Here is a 21,730-nt window from a genome sequence, read left to right as displayed (position 1 = left end):
TACCCTGATTACGCAGACCCGAACTACCGCCCACAAGGCGATGATATCGACTACAAAAGTTTCGAGGATTTCCAACAATGGGACGAGAGCAAGGCACCTCCTGCTCCCGTTATCAAAGAGAAGGACGTGGTGGTGTTGAACAAGACTAACTTTGATGAGTTTATCAGCAACACTAAGTATATAATGGTTCAGTTTTATGCGCCTTGTTGTGGGTATTGCAAGAAGTTGGTGCCTGAAGGTTGATGCCATACAAGAGACTGAGTTGGCTGATAAATATAGGAACCAACTGAAAAAGAATGAAGACTACATGAAAAAGAATGAAGACTACCTGAAAAAAAATAAAGACCAACTGAAACCCAAGTAAGTCTAACTGAAGCACAAGAACCAACTGGAAAAAAAAGAAGACTAACTGAAAAAAAAATGAAGACTACCTGAAAAAAAATAAAGACCAACTGAAACCCAAGTAAGTCTAACTGAAGCACAATAACCAACTGGAAAAAAAAAGAAGACTAACTGAAAAAAATGAAGACTACCTGAAAAAAAATAAAGACCAACTGAAACACAAGTAAATCTAACTGAAACAGAAGAACTAACTGAAAAAAATGAAGACTACTTGAAAAAAAATGAAGACTACCTGAAAAAAATAAAGACCAATTGAAACCCAAGTAAGTCTAACTGAAGCAGAAGAACCAACTGAAAAAAATGAAGACTACCTGAAAAAAAATGAAGACTACCTGAAAAAAAATAAAGACCAACTGAAACCCAAGTAAGTCTAACTGAAGCACAAGTGCTTCTAACTGAAGTCGTCCGACGAGAATATTGTGTCGGACGAGTCCGACACAATACGAACTCTATAATTTTTACTAATATGTAATGAAAGATATTTAATAGTAATAATGATTTTTAAATATAAGCATGATCTGAACTGATCTGATCTGAACTTATTTTTTCTGATCTGATCTGATCTGATTAGATCTTAAATAAGCAAAAATAAAGTGAACTGAACATAGCCTTAATCTGAATGGATTTAATTTTTGGTGAGTGGTGTTAGGGCATGCCTAATGGGGATGAAGAATTTTTTTTTCTAAGGTAGATAGGCATTAATGAATTTGGCATTAATTAATGACGTGTAATTTTGAAATGATATATACGACAATGAAGTAAATTTACGTAAAAAATTTACCCAAAAGAGAAATGATGCATGTACTGAAAAACATCCATAAAAGAAATATGTTGCATCAATTGAGAAACGCGGGAAGTATGAAGTGTATATATTTGAATGTCATCTTTAAGAGTCCCAAAATTCAACTACAATTTATATATTATTAAAAACATAATGCACTTGCGTTCACGATATAAACATTGAATTTGACCATAAAATAATTAATCATGTTGTGAAATTAATAATATAATTAAATAGTATGAAATTTTTATCTTATATAGTATCTACGACTACTTTTACCGAACACTTATATTTTCAATAGCTACCTTCACAGCTAAAAGCTGACAGCTACTAACAGACAGCTAAAAGTTGACAACTACTAACAGATAGCTAAAAGCTACTCGAACAGCTAACAACTACTTTTACCGAACGAGGCCTATATAGTCCATAGAATGACTCTTTTAATAATGCATAAGTGAGCTGTCTCTTGAATTCTTAATTGTTTAGCAAATAATGGAACCGTCATCGGTACTACATAAAACAAACAAAGAATGGAAGCAATTTTTGAATGGATTATTACTGATAGAGTAATAAACTATTCTCGGGACTCCAATCATCAGCTTAAGTTTTTGGCTGAGTTGGTCCTTTGACATGGTATCAAGAGTCAGCGTGACAAAAAGGTCACGTGCTCAAATCTCACCCAGCCCTCATTTCTAAGTAGAATATTTAACACTAGGTATGAGGGAGGCTTGTGCTGCATCCACACTTCAAGCCCAATGGGCTCTTGTGTGAGGGGGAATGATAGAGTATTAAACTATTCTTGGGACTCCAACCATCAGCTTAAACTTTTGATTGAGTTGGTGTTTTGACATGATATCAAGAGCCAGCGTGACAAAAAAATCACGGATTTCAGTCTCCTACATTGTACGCACATCTCAAGAATAACAAAGGATAACCTTGTGATCAAAAGATTATTAGTCTATGCATGTAAACCATTAGCTATTGGGTAGGCCCTTGTATACCGTTTGGGTCAAGAAAGTGAATTCAATGATGTAATGGTTTCAAGTTTTATCACATTCACAAAAGAATTGTTAATAATCCCAATTTTCATTAGTAAAATTCTTACAAATCTGAAAGTCAAGTGGCCGGAACCTATTGATCCCACTATTGAAATGGTGGATGCTCTTTTGTGTTGGGATCTCATTGTATATCTCAATCTTTGTTCTTTTTGACACGTTACTAAATATTGGTGATATATCTGAAAGAGAAAGTAAGAACTGAGATACTCATATATACTATCTCTACGTGAGAATATTTTATATATACATCTAAACTCAACACAAATTACTATCATGTTGTCACATGTATCACCTGTCAAATAAATGATACAAAGTAATCAATAAAATATTGTGTGAAAGTTCAAAAACGCAACCTCTCATTTTAAATATGAATACATTAACCAACTTTTCTACAATCTCTTTTTGGTTTTATTGGGAAAAAAAAAATATAACATACATCTAAGAAAAGGAAAAAAAAATACAATAACTTATACCCCATATTTATTGAGGAGACCTAACATTACATCCAATGATCCAATTATCTCAAAAGTTATGGCCGGTAATATTTGTCAGCTCATGTGACCCGTCAACACTGCTGGAACAAAAGTGCAGGAATGCTATTGCTAATAATTTTTCCTTCATTTACTTGCTATATCCATACCCATCATAAGATTCATGTTAACCATCTGACACATACTCGAGTGACTCAATACAATAACTACTTTTAAAAGTATGTACATAATCTATGATAAACCTGGCCCGTGCATCGAACGGGCAAAAAACTAGTTCTTATTGAAGATTTGTTCTTTAATTGATGTGTTTGCATTATCAGCATATTTTCACGGAATGAAAGTGAGTTGATTATGTTATGAAGCTAATTTAATTTGTTCACAATATAGATGTGCATACGATAACATGGGTTTAATCTCGAGTCATGTAACTCGTTAAATAAATGAATCCTATAAGATTCAAGAATTACTATCTTGTTTATTGAATAGGTCGGATTATAACTAGGGAAATAAATGAATCCTATAAGATTCAAGAATTACTAATCTCGAGTCATTGTACACCTCTTCATTTGTAGTTGAAAACCTCAATAAGAGCTAAAGTGCCTAAAGTTGCACATCTCTACGTGGTTGACAACTTGACAAGTACGTTTCCAATTTAAGATCAAGATTGAAATTTCACAAGTGAATAGTTCACACTCCACACGGAGAAAAAGAACTAAATATGTTTTTTTTCTTGTCTTATGAGTCGCTCATTCCGTCTACAAAATACTATAAAGTTAGAGTTAAGTACATAATTGCATGTTTAATTTTTGCATTTTGTTTCAGTTTGGGTATTGAGTTTTAAAAAGTTTCAGTTTGGATACTCAAAATAGACGGAGGTTACTTTTGGTACTAATCTTTGCAAAGTAACTGTTATCATCACAAAAAAAGGATAATTATGACGTGGCAAAAAATTATTTAATTAAATGCATTAAGATTCCAGCCCAATTCTTCAACTATCAAAAAAATCAGATACATATTGAAAAAATAGGCCAAATTGAAACCATAGCAACAAATTTAATTGAACATCCAAAAAATCCAACACCTTGTAAAAATTGTCATATTTTTGGAGCTAGCTAAAAGATGTAGACATTTTAATTCATATAATTCTAAGTTCCCATATTCCATCACATAGTTAGACATTTACAAATCGGATAAAGTAGTTCTTTTCTATTGTTCTACCCCCCCCCCCCAAAAAAAAAAAATCAGTAGTTCTTGCGTTTGAGTTAGCATGGAGGATGGAGAGGTTGATGATTCTGGTTGCTTTTCCATTGAGCAACTATTGTTGAAAGTTTGCTAGCTACGAGAAGACAAAAAAAATGAGAAGAAAAGTAATTTCTATTCACAGATGTATAACTCAAGTTCCTTAAGCTTAACTCAAATTGCCCCAGTTTCAAACTAATCTTTATTATATAAGCCAAGGGAGGAGGTGTAGTGTCCTCTTTTGAAGTGACTAAAATACCCTTAATGATCTAATGGAATGAAAAAAATTACAAAAGCAAATCATTTAAAAATTCTCATTCCAACTTGCATTTAAAACAAGTTTAAAATGGTATATGCATCGAATACTTCAATTAAAAATTAAATAGACAAAATATTTATACCTTATAAAAAAGATAGGCAACATAAGTGCACATGACAAGTCTAAACATTCACTACCTTTGATACTCTTTAATTCAGTTAAACAACTCATTATTTTTGTTCTTTTTTCAATATTCATTCACAAAAAATTAATGTTAACAATCACTCACAACTTTTTATTTTTTTAATTAGCGAATTAATATATCTAAATTAATCTAACTGTTGAATTTTTCACATTTAAGTTTAATCATAAATAAAGTACGAATGAAATATCTAATAGAATACCAAATTTTGAAATTAACGCACGCATCGCGTGCATATAAAGGCTAGTTTGTCATATCAAGAGTGTTGTGAGAATGGCTATTCTAAATCTACGTATTCCAATTACATGTTTCCAATGACCAAAAATAGCAGACAACAATCAATCCCAGGGAGTTATAGAGGCAGATGCTTACACTTCACAACAAAGTTCTTATAGCTACTCACACAACAATGCAGCACTAAATTTGCACTATCAGACCAAAAACCTAACCAAAATTCACCATCTTAGAGGTCAAATTCACTAATTTATACTTTTCATAACAACAAGTTGGAGCAAGAAAATGCAATTAATCACAAAACAACAAAAAATAATTGATGAACACATTAAAATACAAAATACTAAACAAAGATAAGCACATAGAGTCAAGTAAAAGACAAGAGGCAGATATTTAAACCTCAAGAACTTTATTGAGTTCCTTTGCGCAATAATAGGAAAGCATGATAATCTGGATCCAATTTTTTCCCATCACGACAGGTGCTTAGAGGAATATCAAAACCATCGTCATCATAATCCTCCTCCTATTCTTCACAGATTTAAAAAAGTTGAAGCTTTCCATCATCATCTTTGCAGAACATACATACCATGTCATTTTCTCCCCTCTGCAAATTCATTTTCTTTGATAGACATTCCCTCCCAAGGCAACGCTTGTTCTTCATCCAAATCACCATTAATCTCCATACTCTCATTGGGGGTTGGCATAATTTTCTCTCTTTTATCCTCAGTGTTAGGCTCACTAATTTTTATCCCCTTTCCCTTAGATTTTTGAAGAGAAACCCTAGTTCTAGGTTTAAGTTTAGGGGACTTACAAGAAGGGGTGTTAAACACTTCCTCAATCGTTTTCATTACTTTTTTCAAGGCTTTAAAGGAGGCTTTGCTTAATAATCTGGATGCTTCACTGGAGTAAAACATCTTCCAAGCAAAAGGGCTTCCATCCGAAATAGAATTAGCCAGATTTATGCATACATTCTTTTCCTAGCTCCTTTGTTTCCGCAGCAGCGACTGCGTCTTTTAGGGGTTGAATATTGATCATCTTTCACTTTTGATGAGAAGATGAGGAAAGGGAAGGAATTTATGAGAGGGAGAAAGATGAATAGAGGAAGGAAGAAGACTAAAAAGTGCAAGGAAGGAAGACAGGGAGAAGTTTATAAAATCTGCCAAAATATACCACCTAAAAATAAAAGTTAGGTGGAGGTTCATGACTTACACGCGCCTAGAAAAACGCTTTAAACGGCGAATGTAACGAATTTTCACCAAAAAAGTAACGTCCGTCCATTTTGAGTACCCAAACTGAAATAAAATACAAAGGTGAGCACCCAGTTGTGTACTTAACTCTATAAAGACATGAGTAATTTCGAGTTAAACTCCAATTGGATGGGTATAATTATAACACCATATACCATATATTCGGGTGTAAGTAACTCTAGATAGACCCAGTTAAATGACAAAAAAAATTTCCTTAAATGAGCAACAATGAATTTAAGAATGAGTAAAAATGACTCTATCTGAATGAGCAATATTGTTAAATATGGGTCTGGACCGCATCCATCACAAGGAAATAGAGTTCGCTTCACAAGATTAAGGAGGTTATACCTTAAAACCATGTGGCAATTAGGGGAACATTTGAAAAGAAAAAAAGATGAGAGAGAAAGTCTTAGAAAGAGAAAGTCTAGGTAAAAAAGAAAATACAGCTTGCGAAATATGGGGATGAGTGAGATTTGTATGGCACGATATATGGCTAGGATTTCAGCACAATTGATCTCAATAGGAGGAATAGGGGATGAGAACATACATTTAAAATTGCCCACGTTGTTGCGTTGGACTCCACCAATAGCGGACCTTGATTGATAGGCAACCACCGACGCATCGACATTCTACTTGAGATGATTAAGTGGTGGTGGCTCCCAGTATTGAGCACACTCGGGCGTTTTTGAGATATTCAGAGCACCAGTAGATTCGACCCATATTAAACAAAAGGGGTTCTTAAGGATTTCGTCAAAGGGGTATGGAAAAGACTCCTTCCATCCACTTATCCACCATCGAAGACAGAGCAATACAAGTAATGGCAAAAATAACTCTTATTCACCTTTTTAAGGAGCCAGTTAGTGTAATACCCCGAATTTTCAAACGATTATTTTATTATTTATTAAAGTTTCACATTATTTCACTTGAAATTATTTTATGATAATGCGATTTTATTTAATAACTATGTTTATTAAAATAATAATTTCATTTAGTTTTAATTTATTTAACACCTTTCAATTAAATCATTTACTTGTTTTATTATTCATTTTATAATTTATCAAATTTCTTAAATTGATTTATGGATACTTTTGTCCATGTTGTCCATCCATTAGTAATCCAAGCCCAAACATTAGTCCAAGTCCATGTGTCTTTTACCAAAAAGAAAAACTAAAATAAAAAAATAAAAAAAAGGAAAAAGAAAAAGAAAGAAGATGAACGTGCATCATCTTCTTCCCTCCTCCCTTTCTTCTTCTTTCGCCTGATTTGCAACAGCTCAAAAGGAGCAGATTTTTGTCAACATTCAACCCTTGTCAGTAGGAAAAATTAATTCAGTCCACAAAATCAGATATTGAGTAAATATTTGCAAAGACCCAACTCTCTCTCTTCACTTCCTCCATTAATGGAGAATTGACCAAGCTTCTCAAACCAGAAAATTTTGTCTATAAATAGCAACCAAATACACTCAATTGCTCAAGCAAACAAAACTCCAAAGGTTTGCTTCAATCATTTCTTTCTTCCTAAATTTCTGATTTTTGATTTTGAAATCTAAAATAAAATTGAAACCCACCATTATCAACCTCCTTTGCTTCACTTCGAACCACCACATCACCGGAAAAACTGAACCACCAAATGAACCCCCCCCCCCGAATCCCGCCGGTAAACCACCACACCAAAACTGCACGACCACCTTTGAACCACCACAACAAACAAGTCGAACCACCAGCAAAACCCTTCGCTACCCTCTTTTCGCGGCGCCTCTGCTGTGTCGCAACCCGCGCCCAACCGCCTGACCTCCGACCTGTCAGACCACCTCGCCTGAGTTGGCCGTGCGCCGGCCAAGACCGAAACACCAGCACCACAGAATTTCCTTCGCCTCCCTGTTCCCCCTCTTTCGCCCCTCTCTGCTTCGTTCCTCTGTTTGAGGAACTGAGATTTTATAATCTCCTTTTTCCTCTTTTCTTTTCTCTTTTAACTTACTTAAGTTTTAATTGGTTTTAATTATTTTGTTTTTTTTTTTTTGAGGGGAAATTATTTTGTTCCATAACCTTCCTAAACTAGCTTACTTAATTAAGTTAGTATGTTTTAGTTTCACTTAATCTTTTATAAAATCGATAATGTTTTCTAAATTTCTAAATTAAAACAAGGAGTAAAATAAAGTTAGTTTTATATATTTAAATTAATTGTTTAAGTAATTTTTGTGACTACTTAAAACGATTTCTAAAATAATTCGAAAATCGTAAAACTCTCTTAAACTAATTATGAATTTCCTTTAAGTTATTTGAATCATTTAAATCGTTTATTTTATATACGTATATAAAAAGGGGTTACTTAGGAACTAACTTAGATCTCGTTAACATTTATTGGAGACTCCGATTTCGTAGACGAGGATTATCAAGAGCGCTAACCTGTTCGTGAACTTAACTTTTGGGCACGCGTCACGAGGTAATCTTCAATGTCCATCTAAACATAGATCCCGTTAGCGTAAAACAAATTGATTACGTGATTATTATGTGCTTATAAAATTTTATAAGTATGAACCATAATTATGGATTATCGATTTAATGCGGATTATGAATACGAATGACAAATGGACAATGATTATGGATTTTCGATTATGAACATGACTATGGACGATGTACGATATGACATAGATGTTATTATAACGTTATTAAAATCGGTTAATCTTATTATGATATTATTATAGATATTATTATTACTATCATTATTATTATTATTATTATTATTATTATTATTATTATTACTATTATTATTATTATTATGATTATCATGAGTATTATTATCGTTATTAATATTGAGACTTTATGAAAGTTGAAATTGATAAGAACTTGTGATTAATGAATGAGTATAAATCTGAGTTGATAAATGAACTCAAGTGACGGTTGTGTTTATGAAATGAGTTATTGAAATCTCTATGAATGGCTTGAGATTATGATGGATTGAATATGTTCACCCTGGTTTGAACAAGATGACGTAAATTGAATAAGATGACGTAAATGTATATGTGAATTATGTGATGACGTGAATTAAAAGATGTTAATCACGTAAAGTGAAATATCGGAGGGAAATGATGAACAGGTTGCCCTGTATGAGTGGTTCAGCGGCCCTACAGGTTATCTGGTTACTATGCTGATTATTCTGTTACTGTCTTCCTTCTATCTTGTTGTGATCCAAGTAGAAGGGGTGTGCACACTAGGGACTCTGTTATGGCCAATGTGATTTTTCGTAGGTGGTTACAGGGGGTTTCCCGGCCTACAAGTAGGTGGTTACAGGGGGTTTCCCCGGCCTACTATGTTGAAGTAAGTGGTTACAGGGGGTTTCCCCGGCTTACTGGCGTTCTCTTTCCTCTCCTTGAATAACTAGATTAAATGGAAGTAATGTTGTGATTATTCAGTATATATATATGTGTATATGTGTTATGACTTTCAAAACTATTGATATACTATTTTACAAAGTATTTTCAACTTAAGTATTTTACGGGATGGAGTTGGAATTACTCAGTTTATCTGATTTTTGGGAGCTTGTCTCTCTTGTCTCTTTTCAATATATTTGTGCAGGTGGGTGATCGATCGGGGGAACCAAAGGGAGACCATTTAGAGTTGTCATCCACTTAGCATTTGATTAGTTTCCGCTGGAACTCTGAAACATTTTAGTTAATTAGTAATGTTAATGAACAATTCGTTTAGTTGTAACGATTAATGAATTTGAGTTGGTGTGTTGTAACTTAGCCTTGCATTTATCTCCAAGGAGATAATTGCGGCGGTAGCACCACCCCGTCGAGTCGGACCCTCGTGGGTTCGTTTTCCCCCAAAACCCGAGTTTTACCGAAATGAAAAAGGGTTCGGGTCGGCGGGGGTGTTACAGTTAGCACCATCAACATCCACAAGTATTCAAAGATTAAGCCATGCATGTATAACAGTATAAGTATGAACTAATTTAGACTATAAAACTGCAAATGGCTCATTAAATAAGTTATAGTTTATTTAATGGTACACTATGATAACCGTGGTAATTCTGGAGCTAATATGTGCAACAACCCTACTTCTAAAAGGGATAGATTTATTAGATAAAAAGTTAATGCTCTGATGATTCATGATAACTCGATGAAACCTTAATCATATTCCCTAAGCCATCAAAAATCCAAATCCAAAACTATCACCACAAGTGTTGCAGCCTAAAAATCAACAATTATAAATATGACACGTGGCTCCATCACAGCCCTACAAGTGGCACTATATATCCTATTTTGGTAAAGTACATGGGTCATAAGTTTGTATGGACAAGTGTAATGACAAGGCACTAGTTGGGTTCATATATGGGATGAAGATAATTGATGTTGTGGTGTGGGTCTTGAAGAATGGAATTTGTTTTGAAGATGATTATCCTATGCCTTATTCTGGCATCAAGAAGGACCCTATTGATAGAAGTCCGGACGCTAGAGTGGTTAGGATTAGTGGACTCATTATCCTGGACTGGGAGGATGAAGATGCGATCATGGAGGCACTAGCGAGCCAATCGGTGATTGCTCGATTGGATATAGATCAAAGGCTGTATTATCATCTGGTATGACATTAATAGTAAAACGCAATCCGTTTCCGGTTTATTAATAAATAATACTAATTATAATTTTTTTGCGATTTTTTTTATGGCAGTGTAGGCAGAAAATTATTCTGCTTTGGGAATGCCGCCTTATGCACTGCCCCGAGCTAACTACCGGCACACGACCAATCATGCAATTCAACTGACTGGTTGGAGGTCGGGACGTGACGACAACTGCTATGATGTGAGAGATCCCAATTCCAATAACACTCCTGGAGATGGAAGTGTCTCGTTAAGAGACCGTCGAGTGTCGATTCCAGGGTCGAAATCAACCCAATTCTGCTCGTAGAAGTTTGCAAGCGGTTTCAGAAGCTATCCTTACTCGCTAATCTGTGATCTATGAGAGACACTTGTTGTGACTCAAAAAAAACATCCAACTTTTTTCACTTGTTACTCCAGGGTTCAAAAGGTGGTAATAATTTAATTACACCTTCATACTCCTAAAACTCACAAAAGTAGGCAACTTCTGATAATTAAGTAGGAGTAATAGAATTTCATTGTTACACCAAATATGCAGTACTCGAGATCAACAAATCAGATCAGCAATGTACCCTATTAATATTATCAAATCCCAAAGACTTAAAAAAATGGAGGGTCAACGTAATGAACGCAGAAGATTTTGACTTGTTTGCATCTGTTGGCGGTTTCTTCTCAATCTCTCTCTTACCGTATAATATACGGACCCCTCATTCCATTGATACAAACCATTTTAGACACACCGTGTCCCTCCTTTTTCCCCTCTCTCTCTCCTCCCTCAAACACGACATTTGTGGAAACACAAATTATTCAGATCTACCACACGTACTAACTCGTCTTCTAAGAATCAAAATTTAGAGATTAACCAACAAATTTACCAGAGAGTGTGTGAATTTCAATCCCTAGCTCAAAGAACATTCAACAATGGCGGTTGTTTCACCATTAGCCAAATACAAACTCGTCTTTTTAGGCGATCAATCTGTCGGAAAAACTAGCATCATTACTCGCTTTATGTATGATAAATTCGATACCACGTATCAGGTTTTTATTTTCTCTCTCCTCTTCATCATTCAATTTTCGTTGTATATTGACTTTGTTAGATCATTGAAAATGCAGATTATATAATCTTAGGTTCATCACTTTTATTTTACGTCAGATTTAGATTTCGCGCTTCAATTGATAAATTCTTAGACAGATGCATCATGCATGTTTGAATCATAGCTGAATTCTATGTTCCACTGCATTTCTTCATGAATTTTTCAGTATGTGAATTATTTTTATTTCTCACGTTAGTTTGTTTATTTGTTTTCATATGATGTGGATCATGTGATGTTATGCCTAATTTAGTTAACATGCCTAATTTAGTTTTTCTTTTTACAACTTTTCTTGGTTAAATTGGAATTTTGTGCCTAACTTCCTCTGTTTTGCACTTTAGCCTTTTCTGTTTATTTATATAAAAATCAAAATCGTTACTAATGAAAGAAATTTTTCTTAGAGAATTACCATAAATGTGCCTGACTTAGAGTTGATTGAGTGATCAATTAAGACCTTATTATAGGGGCTCGGATCCTGTGGAAGGAGAGCCAAATCACAAGTTAGGGGTAAATTTTGTGTATATGAGATATCTCACAAAAATGACCTAGGTTGCACATAGATGGATACGGATGCGGGTGCGGATTCAAGTACAGGGACAGAAAACGACAAGATTTTGAAATTTTAGGAATGAATACGCGTACCCATACCCTATACATATCTTATCGGGTACGGATACGAGTACGTGACCTAGAAGAAGTACTCATGCTACAGAAAATCTGAAAGTTTATTCGATCAACAAGAATCGAAAAAATAATTTTCATGTTCATATTTCAATGTATATTCGTGCAACGGAACTTAAACGTCCAATGTAATTGAGGACGTCTATACGAAATTCGAGATGCGTATAAGTAGCTAATATGTTCTTAAATCTGGTTGTTTGGAAGTCATGGAAGACGATCATGATCCGTGTGCTAAAATTTTGAGTTTGAACATTCTAGGCAACAACTTGCAGTTTTCATTATAGAAAGGCATGATTAGTCTCTATCTAATTGCCATAGGATGAGTTAGCTTCTTGTAATATTGCTTTACTAATCAAGTTTAGATAGACACGACTCATCATGCCTTCCGTGCGTTGAACCATTCCATATGTAGAATTTATTTAGAAGTTTTTCAATATTAAACAGACAATTGTTGAATAGGGTAGTGGGGTTCCATAAAGTATTGCCCTTGTCAGATTTCATCATCTTGATGGTATAGGCAACTTCTCTTTCTTTCAATTCCTGGTTTTGTTAATGGTATGTTGGGTGCATATTCAAATTTAGGTAACATCTAGTTTAATAAGTTAACACTTTACTTATTTTTATCTTCTTCTTATTGTCTACTTAATTGCAGGCTACTATTGGAATTGACTTCTTGTCGAAAACCATGTATCTTGAAGATCGAACAGTACGCTTGCAGCTCTGGTAGGATACTGTTCTTTCCTTTGTTAAATGATGTATGATGAACTGGTAATGTTAAAGCAGTCATGGACCCAATCAAATGCACCCCAAAGTCATCCTATACTACAATAAAATGTTCGCAATACATGGGATCTTGCATCTTTTGCAAAGACCTCTCCTTCCTCATGTTTTACATGAGCTTAGGCTTGAATCAATGATATTTTCCTTAAATACCTATTTATAAAACACACAACAAACTAGGCATGGCGCTGGCCATTGGCCAATAATTAGTTAGTTTGTGTTTGGTTGACTTATTATCAAAAGTCGACATTCCTAGGAATTGAAAATCGTGGAACTGTTTGGCTTACAAAGACAGAGGATGTTACACTTTGTGAGAGGAAGTTACTCGCTTAGTCCCCCTACGTAAAAGGAACTTCTCTTTGGAATTTCTACTTCCCAAACTCATCTAAACAACTTTTTGAACTTTAAAGTAAATAATACTTAAACTTGTTATTAGAAGTTTCTATACCATGATGATTTGCAAATATTGTCTTGTAGACAACTGATCCCATATATACATGCTGATAAAATTCAATCGCGTATTTCAGGGATACAGCAGGGCAGGAAAGGTTTCGGAGTCTCATCCCTAGCTACATCAGAGATTCTTCTGTTGCTGTTATTGTTTATGACGTTTCCAGTAAGTGACTTCAAACAACAAACAAGATCATTTTTTACGCTATAATGCATTTGGAAGATCATGTAATGTAAATACTCTTCGAAACTTTGGGGGGGGGGGGGCATTGATTCATATTTCCATGACCAAGTTGTGTGAGTCTTCTTTTTTGAGTGAAGCATGTAAGTTTTGCTTCTACATTTTAATCATATGGACAGCACAAGTGGTTGATAATGTTGTATGTAAAATGAATGTTTCTGCTGATACTCGTTAAATTGGTTATATATTGAATATAATTCTGTTGCCAATTTTGTCGTGCAGATAGGCAGTCATTTCTCAGCACTTCAAAGTGGATAGAGGAAGTACGGACAGAACGGGGCAGCGATGTGATTATTGTCCTTGTTGGAAATAAAACTGATTTGGTCGATAAAAGGTGGAACTGTTACTTGTGTTTATATTTAAAAACTTTTAGGTAGTTATCAACTGAAAGATGACCATATAAGTAGTGCTTTAAAGTAATTTAAAAATCAAATGACTGTAAACCCTATCTTGTTCGCAAATCTCAACTATCAGATTTTCATGTGTTGGTGGAGGGGGATGGAAAACTGCACCAAAAATAACTACCAAAGATTCATCCTTGTTTTATATGCTAATCCACTAGAGGACAACTGAAAAAATGCTATATACACACTGGTTCTATTATAAGACAAATATTTGGTGCCTCCGAAAAAAAGGATTTGACATGCCTATGAACTGGTGTGAGACTGAGAAGTATTAGCATTGTCGTGATTGATGATTCTTTTGTTGTTTTTGCCTGAATTTCCCTTATATGTACTTGACAAAAAATCTTCTTAGTAGAACTTATGTGAGCATATACATTTTGAACTTATTGTGAATAACAAGGCGTATGTCGCTTAAACTTTGGTCTGCCACAAATCCTAGATGTCATTTACTGTTTGCAAAGAACAAGGCATAAGTCTCTTAAACTTTGGAACTTCGTGAATCTGCTGTTACATGATAAATGTGCCGACAAACAATCTGGGATCATATCTGTTGAGTTATATGAATCATAAAAGCAGGATAATAGGAATGCTGTAAAGAAAAAAATAAATAAATAGGATAGCGTTTATCGGAGTTGCATAGCATTCTGCGTTTTTATGTTTGTGTTCGCATGTTTATGCTGTCGGAAAAACAGGCAAGTTTCTATAGAGGAAGGAGATAACAAGGCTCGCGATGCCGGTGTAATATTCCTGGAGACCAGTGCTAAAGCAGGATTTAACATTAAGGTATAGTGTTTCATCTCTATGTATTGCAGCAGAATTCTGCATCACTAATGACTAACTAGTAAGTCCATCTAACACCATGTGTATTGATGTCATTTCCCTTACTAAACCTAAGCTTAGAAAGGTAGATACACGGGGGTAAGATTGTCAATGTACATGGTGCTATACAGAGAACTAGCTGCCCATTATATTTTTTCATCAGTAATGAGCATGAAATCTTCGCGTAAATACTAATGCATCAATTAAATGTCACAGCCTTTATTTCGTAAGATTGCTTCATCCTTGCCTGGGATGGAAACTCTCTCATCCACCAAACAGGAGGACATGGTTGATGTGAACTTGAAGCCTCACAGCAATTCTTCCCAGTCAGAACAACAGGGTGGCGGTTGCCCGTGTTAACTTGTAGGAGGTGGATCAGGATTTTCTCGAAGTAAAAACAGCTGTTCTTCAAAGGGAGAGAAGGTCTGTTTAGGGCCAAGGTCAGCAAATGTGAGGGTCCAATTTCGTTGTATGTTCTATTCATATCCCATATACGATCAACTTGTTCCATTCTTTAGAGGTAAATTTTGTCATAAAGAAGTTTTGCTTCGGCTTTACGAAGTTTAAAGTTCATTTTTGTTCATCCTTGCTTATTTTCCCTTTTTTTTTTCTATTTTATCATTGAGGATGTTTGTAAGTAGTTCTGCAGATTATTTATGAAGTTATTCCCCCCATCAAAAAAATTACTAATAATTTTGTTGAAATGCAAAAACCATTAAAACCATATTCACATGTTCCTAAAGTCCCATTGGATTGTATTTTTGTGTTGTATGAAGGCTGTGGTAAAGTAAATGTATCTTGAAAGTTGTACTCCGATAGGATTTGCAATACTCTTCTCACAATCTCAAGAAAAAAGGTGATAATTTGGAATCCAATTCGAACCGGATAAATTGATAAGTCGAGCATTCCCGGCCCACCAAGCGAAACCGGTGGTTTCTTGGTCATCCATCCTTTTCTTTTTTCCAATGACAACAGATAATCTTCGGAGTATGTTGCTAAAACATACTACAATAAAATTTTAGAAACGCAATTCAAATGAATCAAAGACTTAAAAGTGGATCAGTGGGGAACGCCAATTATAAAAGCAAAGCTGCAGCAAACACTTAACTGGCTATATTTACACAGGAAAATTGAGATAAAGCCCAAGCAAGAGAAGATACAGATGCCAAAGAACAGTAATAATTAAATAGAAACAGAAGATTATGATCTGAAATGAAAAAAAAAAAAAAAGGTTCGGCATCTCTCTCAGCCATGAATAAGGCCATCACTGACTTGTCTAACTCTTAGTGTCAGAAAAATCAACAGTATTGTCCCCATACTCGACCTGAAATAGATGGAAACACCACTTGAGTAAATTGACTAGTTAGATTAAAGTTTTGTCGGGAAAAACATTTGCTTGTTTTCAATAAGGTAAAACGCAACATAATTGATTTCATTATCAAAATTGTTGCAATTTGTTAAATTCGTATTTTTCAGATCTTAATTATCATTGTATGTACTGTTTGGCTTATTATTAAGGATATATTTTCTTCCCGTCAAAAAAGAATACTCGCAAGTTGATCAATCTAGCGCAGCAGATGAGAGTGATGGAGAGGAGGAAGGGGGCAAAGGATTCCCCACTTCTGAAGAGCCAAAGTTGGTGGAATTGGAAAAATATTTAATTAGCTACACTTTTTTGTTGGATCTGATCGAATAATAGATGCCCTTCTTGCAGAATAATGGCTTAAAAAGCAAAAAAGGTACCAGATCAAGATGCTCCTCTATTCATATTATTTCTTTTCCTCTTTTTGTCTTCTTAAATGGGGTTAGGGGTGCTTGTCTTAAAGACTTCATTTGTCTTTCTCTTGATAAGTTAAGACTTCATTTCTTGGTGCTAGCAATTAGCATTGACAGTAGTCTAATCTTCCTATGTTCGAACTTACCCGAAGTAGTAGTCTAATCTTCAAACCTCTCATTAAGTCAAAAATAAAATGATTTACTTCTTAACAGAAAGAATGCAACAATTGAATATTTTATACCTCACAAATAATACCAATTGGTGCATTCTTTCTGTTATGGAGGAAGTACAAAAAGACCCTCCATAAGTATTTGTGTTATTATTGTTCACTCCCATTGCTTAATTTACCCGAGAATGGAGTGAAACTATGATAATGCACCGTAAATAGAAGTCTTAAACTACTGCAGAATGGTGATACGAAAACTGTGTATATAGAAGCAGTGAGGTTAGAGGCTTAGAGCTTACAGAATGGAGAATAGGAGAACAATCTGTCGTGAATCAAATAAACCTGGACGTTTATACTTTCTCCATCGGTTATTGGTAGCATCATGCGTCTTTTCCATTGCTTGTTTCTCTGTTGAATATAGTGAGATAAGAAAGAGTTAGCTGAGGTATGACTTATGAGACAGGTAAAAGATTACGAATGAGAACCTACGGCGTTTTGAAAATAACTACCACCTTCCGGCAGTGAAACAGAAAAAGGCCCTGAATACTGTGCATAATAGTTACTTAAGCTTTTAAGAGATGATTTCTTTTCAAACTAACGCAGGATTTAAGTTTGCATTATCATGGCAGTTTTTAGATTTCATCTCATTTCAAACCCTGTAGCTGAAACTACAGAGTTGCAGTTCCAAAGTTTTTAATGGGAACTTCAAATATAGTCCGTATCTAATGTCAATAGAGCCCACTTAATGGAGCAGGGGCAAGAGACTATTGCTAACACAAAACACCTAGACTATGCTTCCTCATTTCAGAATAGTTGCAAACTTCACACTTACAGGTCAAATCTCACAAACCTTGCCTATCAAATATCAGTGGAATATAAGAAAAAAGATAGTTATATAGGATCTTGTTAGATATATTTCAATGTATATTTTCAAGATACTAAATATTCACGAATTCCGTTACTACATTATTAAAATGTTAATGGTCAAAGCAGTACATTAGGAACCGTGAAAAAAGCAAATGGTGCAAGAGTTAGAAGACAGTTGCTACCTTTATCATCAAACTTGAGCAACATTAGGATGTGGTTCATTATAGGTGGTATGGATTCTCCACCTGTCTGTAAGCTGTTTTGTCTTCGTAGTGGTTTCTGCAAGAAGACAAAGTAACGGATAAGTTGGGCCATTACAATTTACAAAGACAGAAACTCGTGCTAATAGCCTCAAACTAATGCCATGAAATGATTCAATTTTGGATTACTCACAGTTAATGAAATCTCAGTTTTGATACTCCCGCAAGTTTCATGATCAATTTTTGATACATCGGTAGCACCCTTCTCGATATCAACGGTGACTACGCAAGGTGGAAATGGGTCTGAAGTTTGAAGGTCAACTGGTTTGTGGCAAATCACTGAACCATCCACACATGTCTGACTTTGCAGCTGCAACCCACTTTGCACATTGGCTGTTCCTGGACCTTCATCGTTCAGAACCAAAATGCGACATAAATCTTGACCACCCTGCACCTCACATGATACCAGAATTCAGAACAATTTATCTTACTTAGATCTAATCCAATAAACACATAAGAGACGAGTCTAGCTATACACCAAGCGGTTAGGACCATTTGGTGGAGAACACGGGATAAGGATATAGATGTCATTGTGGTTCGTATTCCTCCACCAAACCATTTGATCACTTGATGTTTTATGTGTTCTTTAAAAAAAATTCATCCATATAGAATATAAGAAGAGTCATATGGAGAACTGTTCTCCACTAAACGTGTGAATAACGGTGTTAAGGCAAATCCACTTAGTGTGGACCCCGCACTAGACCATCAATCTGTTGGAGCACAAGTTCTTCATTTAGCATTTCGCGTTCGAGAATTTCTAATTGTAATTAACAGGTTGCTACTCAAATCCACAAGAAATTGTAATGACGGTTGCTCCAGTCAGAACTGAAGAGTATTAGAGTAATGATAGGCACAACAGTTCACTTTTATTCCTTTTTTTTGTTGAAAGGACACTTTTATTCCATTAATCACAAAAAATTACAATCAGTTCTCATACTCACAATTTTAATTTTTCTCAATTAGTTCTTGAATACGACTGAATCAACAGATTTAGGAAATGATTGTTTTAAAAAAAAATCAAAAATGCAAGTTGCTAGAAAAATCGGCATCGAATATTAAGCAATTTGAAACTCCGACTCAATCAGAGATGTTCGCTAGTTAAACTCAACGGTCACAATCATCGACTACTCCGCCGCCATAAACTCATGATTAATACGAAAAAACCAAAAAAACAATAGAAATTAATTTCAGCTACTAAAATACATTATCAGAATTATCTAAATAGCAAATTAAATTCACACAATCCTTCAGAAACTCTTAAACTGCAAGAATGATGAGCAATTTTCAACAAATGATTGAAGTTAAACAAAGTACGACAAAAGAAAATGTTCAACAGCACAATTTTCTAAGCTATAAAAGCATCAATAATGGCAAAAATCACAATGTAATCACATAGAATATCATCAAATTGAATCACATTAAATATCATCAAAGTTACAGATTCAAACTGATAAAAAAAAAAGAAAACTAAAAACGGAGAAATCTAACCTTGTCGCTGAAATCAGACGCCATTGTAGAAAGAAGAGATTAGAGAGAGAAATGTAGAAAGTTGTGAGTTGAGAAGATTGAAGGACGTCGATTTATGTGAGAAAGAAGAGAGAGAAAAAATAAACGTTATTTACATTGGGATGCTTAAACCTACTCTGCTAGTAAGAGTAGTTGCTAATGAAGTGAAACTCCTCAACTAAATTTTTAAAGAGCACTGCTAGTGTACCAGAAAAGCTCCTGATCACGACGTTGATAATCACGACAAACATTATCTCTCATTCTTTTTATTTCTTTGTTATTATTGTATTATTATTATTGTTGTTGTATAATAAAGTAGTGTATATTATACGATATAGGAGTATAAAAAGGATAGATGTTGTCCATACAATTTTAATAATACCAAGTTAAGCTTGACTAGTGGTAACGAAAGAATCGAGGTTGGAGGTTCGATCTCTATTAGAAAAAGGGGAAATACTCTTATTATTCTTCTCACTCTCATAGTGTCAAGTTGTTAGTTCGTTAACTTGAGTTGGCTAAACTCATGAGAGGTTTGAGTCTGGTAGAATCTTCAACTTACCATCTGGAAAAAAAAAACAATTTTAATAATACTACTACTATGTCTAATTTAAGGTCTTTATAATTTAAAATTTTAAGAAGAAGTTCTTTTAATTGGTTAACTATCACGGTGAGAAAATAACCATTTATCCACCGAAATTTATCTAGCATATTTTTTGTGATGGTTAGAGAGTAGAGACAAAAGTTGTAATTAATTAAAAAATGAATTATTCATTCACCAAACCCATGTGACATAGATACTACTACCTCCTTATTGATGTTCCTTAGTTTCACTTGTACATTTGTTAGTATACTTCTTTGACCATTATTAATAGATGTAATTATATACTACCTCTGTTTTTATTTAGTTGCAACGTTTTGTTTAGCTTTCCACGCTGCCAATGTTACAATTTAAATCATTTTATCTCAATTGTATGTAAGTAAAAATTATAAAAATTTGATATTATGAAAGCTTACATCGAAACGAATCAAACAAGACCCCACATGACTATATTTTGTTTAACATATAAATCAATAAATGTGGTCAAATAAGAAAACATGAATAGTGCAATTTGTCAAACGTTGCAACTAAAAAAGAACGGAGGTAGTATTAGTAAAAATTATGAAATGATATTATTAAGTATTCATTGCGACGAATCAAGTAAAGCCTCATATGACTATGTTTTTTTTACAAATTTAAATTTTTTTAGAAGATTCTACCATGTAATTATAAATAGTGCCAAGATTTCAAGTAGGAATATAATTAAGGAATGGAGGGAGTACTTGGTATATGGATTGATTTTATAGTTCGATTGGGCTTCACTTGTTTGTAAATGACCTTAGTAATCCGAGTTCAAAATAGCTTTTGAATTCGAAAATCATTTGATTCGGCTTGCGGGCTCTTAATTTAATTACAATGAAAATGTGATCTTATGACATTTTTCTTAATTCAATTACAAAAACATTGTGATCGTATGACATTTTGCTTAAATTAATATTCGTTTTCTCCAAAATGGAGCAGTAGTAACTTTCATCTTTCTTATCTATCATTTAATTTATTCATTCTGCACTTGATAAGCTGTTCTTTTGAGCTAGTCTTGTTCTTTTGAGCTTAACAAACGGAACCGAGTTGAAAATGAACGGTATTGAAATTAAGATAACAAATATAGGGCCTAAAACTCCAAAAAGAAAACAGTATATATGTATTTGTAAATTGTTATGTTGGGGATCTTAATAGTACTCTTGGTAATCTAATTTGAATAAGAAGTTTTGTCATATTATGGTGGAATTCAACATTGAGCGCATGTGAATGCTAGAATGGAACAACAATATTTTTTGCGCTAGCTGCATATGAATCATGGAATATGACTTGATGAATTGAGAGGTTACAACTTAAGAAGTTTTGTAATAAGAGTACTATAAATAAAGACTCACGGGTTGCTTACTGTTTTTCTTTGTCCACTTACTTACCTTCCTCGAAGACTCACTAAACACCAACAAAATAACCTGTCAACTCTTTCTTCCGTGAATTTGTTTCTATTCTCAGATTAACTCTTGTGTGTCTGCCTATTAATATCGTGGGCGGACTTGTCTCTTGCCTCTACTTCATTCAATTGATATTCGTTTCAGGTAAGTCACTGTA

General features: G+C 34.3%; 2 protein-coding genes across 2 annotated transcripts; one reads left to right on the top strand and one right to left on the bottom strand.

The window, feature by feature from the left end:
* The first annotated feature begins 11,099 nt into the window (after positions 1-11,099).
* On the top strand, positions 11,100-15,558 carry LOC104895675 (ras-related protein RABH1e). The gene is made up of 6 exons (XM_010682245.4): positions 11,100-11,547; positions 12,934-13,004; positions 13,589-13,677; positions 13,975-14,086; positions 14,849-14,939; positions 15,192-15,558. The coding sequence occupies exons 1-6, from the start codon at positions 11,431-11,433 to the stop codon at positions 15,333-15,335; spliced, it is 624 nt and encodes a 207-aa protein (XP_010680547.1). The 5' UTR covers positions 11,100-11,430; the 3' UTR covers positions 15,336-15,558.
* A 508-nt stretch (positions 15,559-16,066) lies between these two features.
* On the bottom strand, positions 16,067-19,735 carry LOC104895674 (hypothetical protein). Its single transcript, XM_010682244.4, has 5 exons — positions 19,534-19,735; positions 18,179-18,433; positions 17,968-18,064; positions 17,218-17,326; positions 16,067-16,299 (listed from the first exon to the last, which is right to left on the bottom strand). The coding sequence occupies exons 1-5, from the start codon at positions 19,555-19,557 to the stop codon at positions 16,221-16,223; spliced, it is 564 nt and encodes a 187-aa protein (XP_010680546.2). The 5' UTR covers positions 19,558-19,735; the 3' UTR covers positions 16,067-16,220.
* Positions 19,736-21,730: the final 1,995 nt, after the last annotated feature.

This window comes from Beta vulgaris, chromosome 6 (assembly GCF_026745355.1).
Source record: "Beta vulgaris subsp. vulgaris cultivar EL10 chromosome 6, EL10.2, whole genome shotgun sequence".
Classification (NCBI taxonomy): Eukaryota; Viridiplantae; Streptophyta; class Magnoliopsida; order Caryophyllales; family Amaranthaceae; genus Beta; species Beta vulgaris.
Note: the sequence above shows the minus strand (reverse complement) of the source record. Positions and strands in the feature narration are given on the sequence as shown.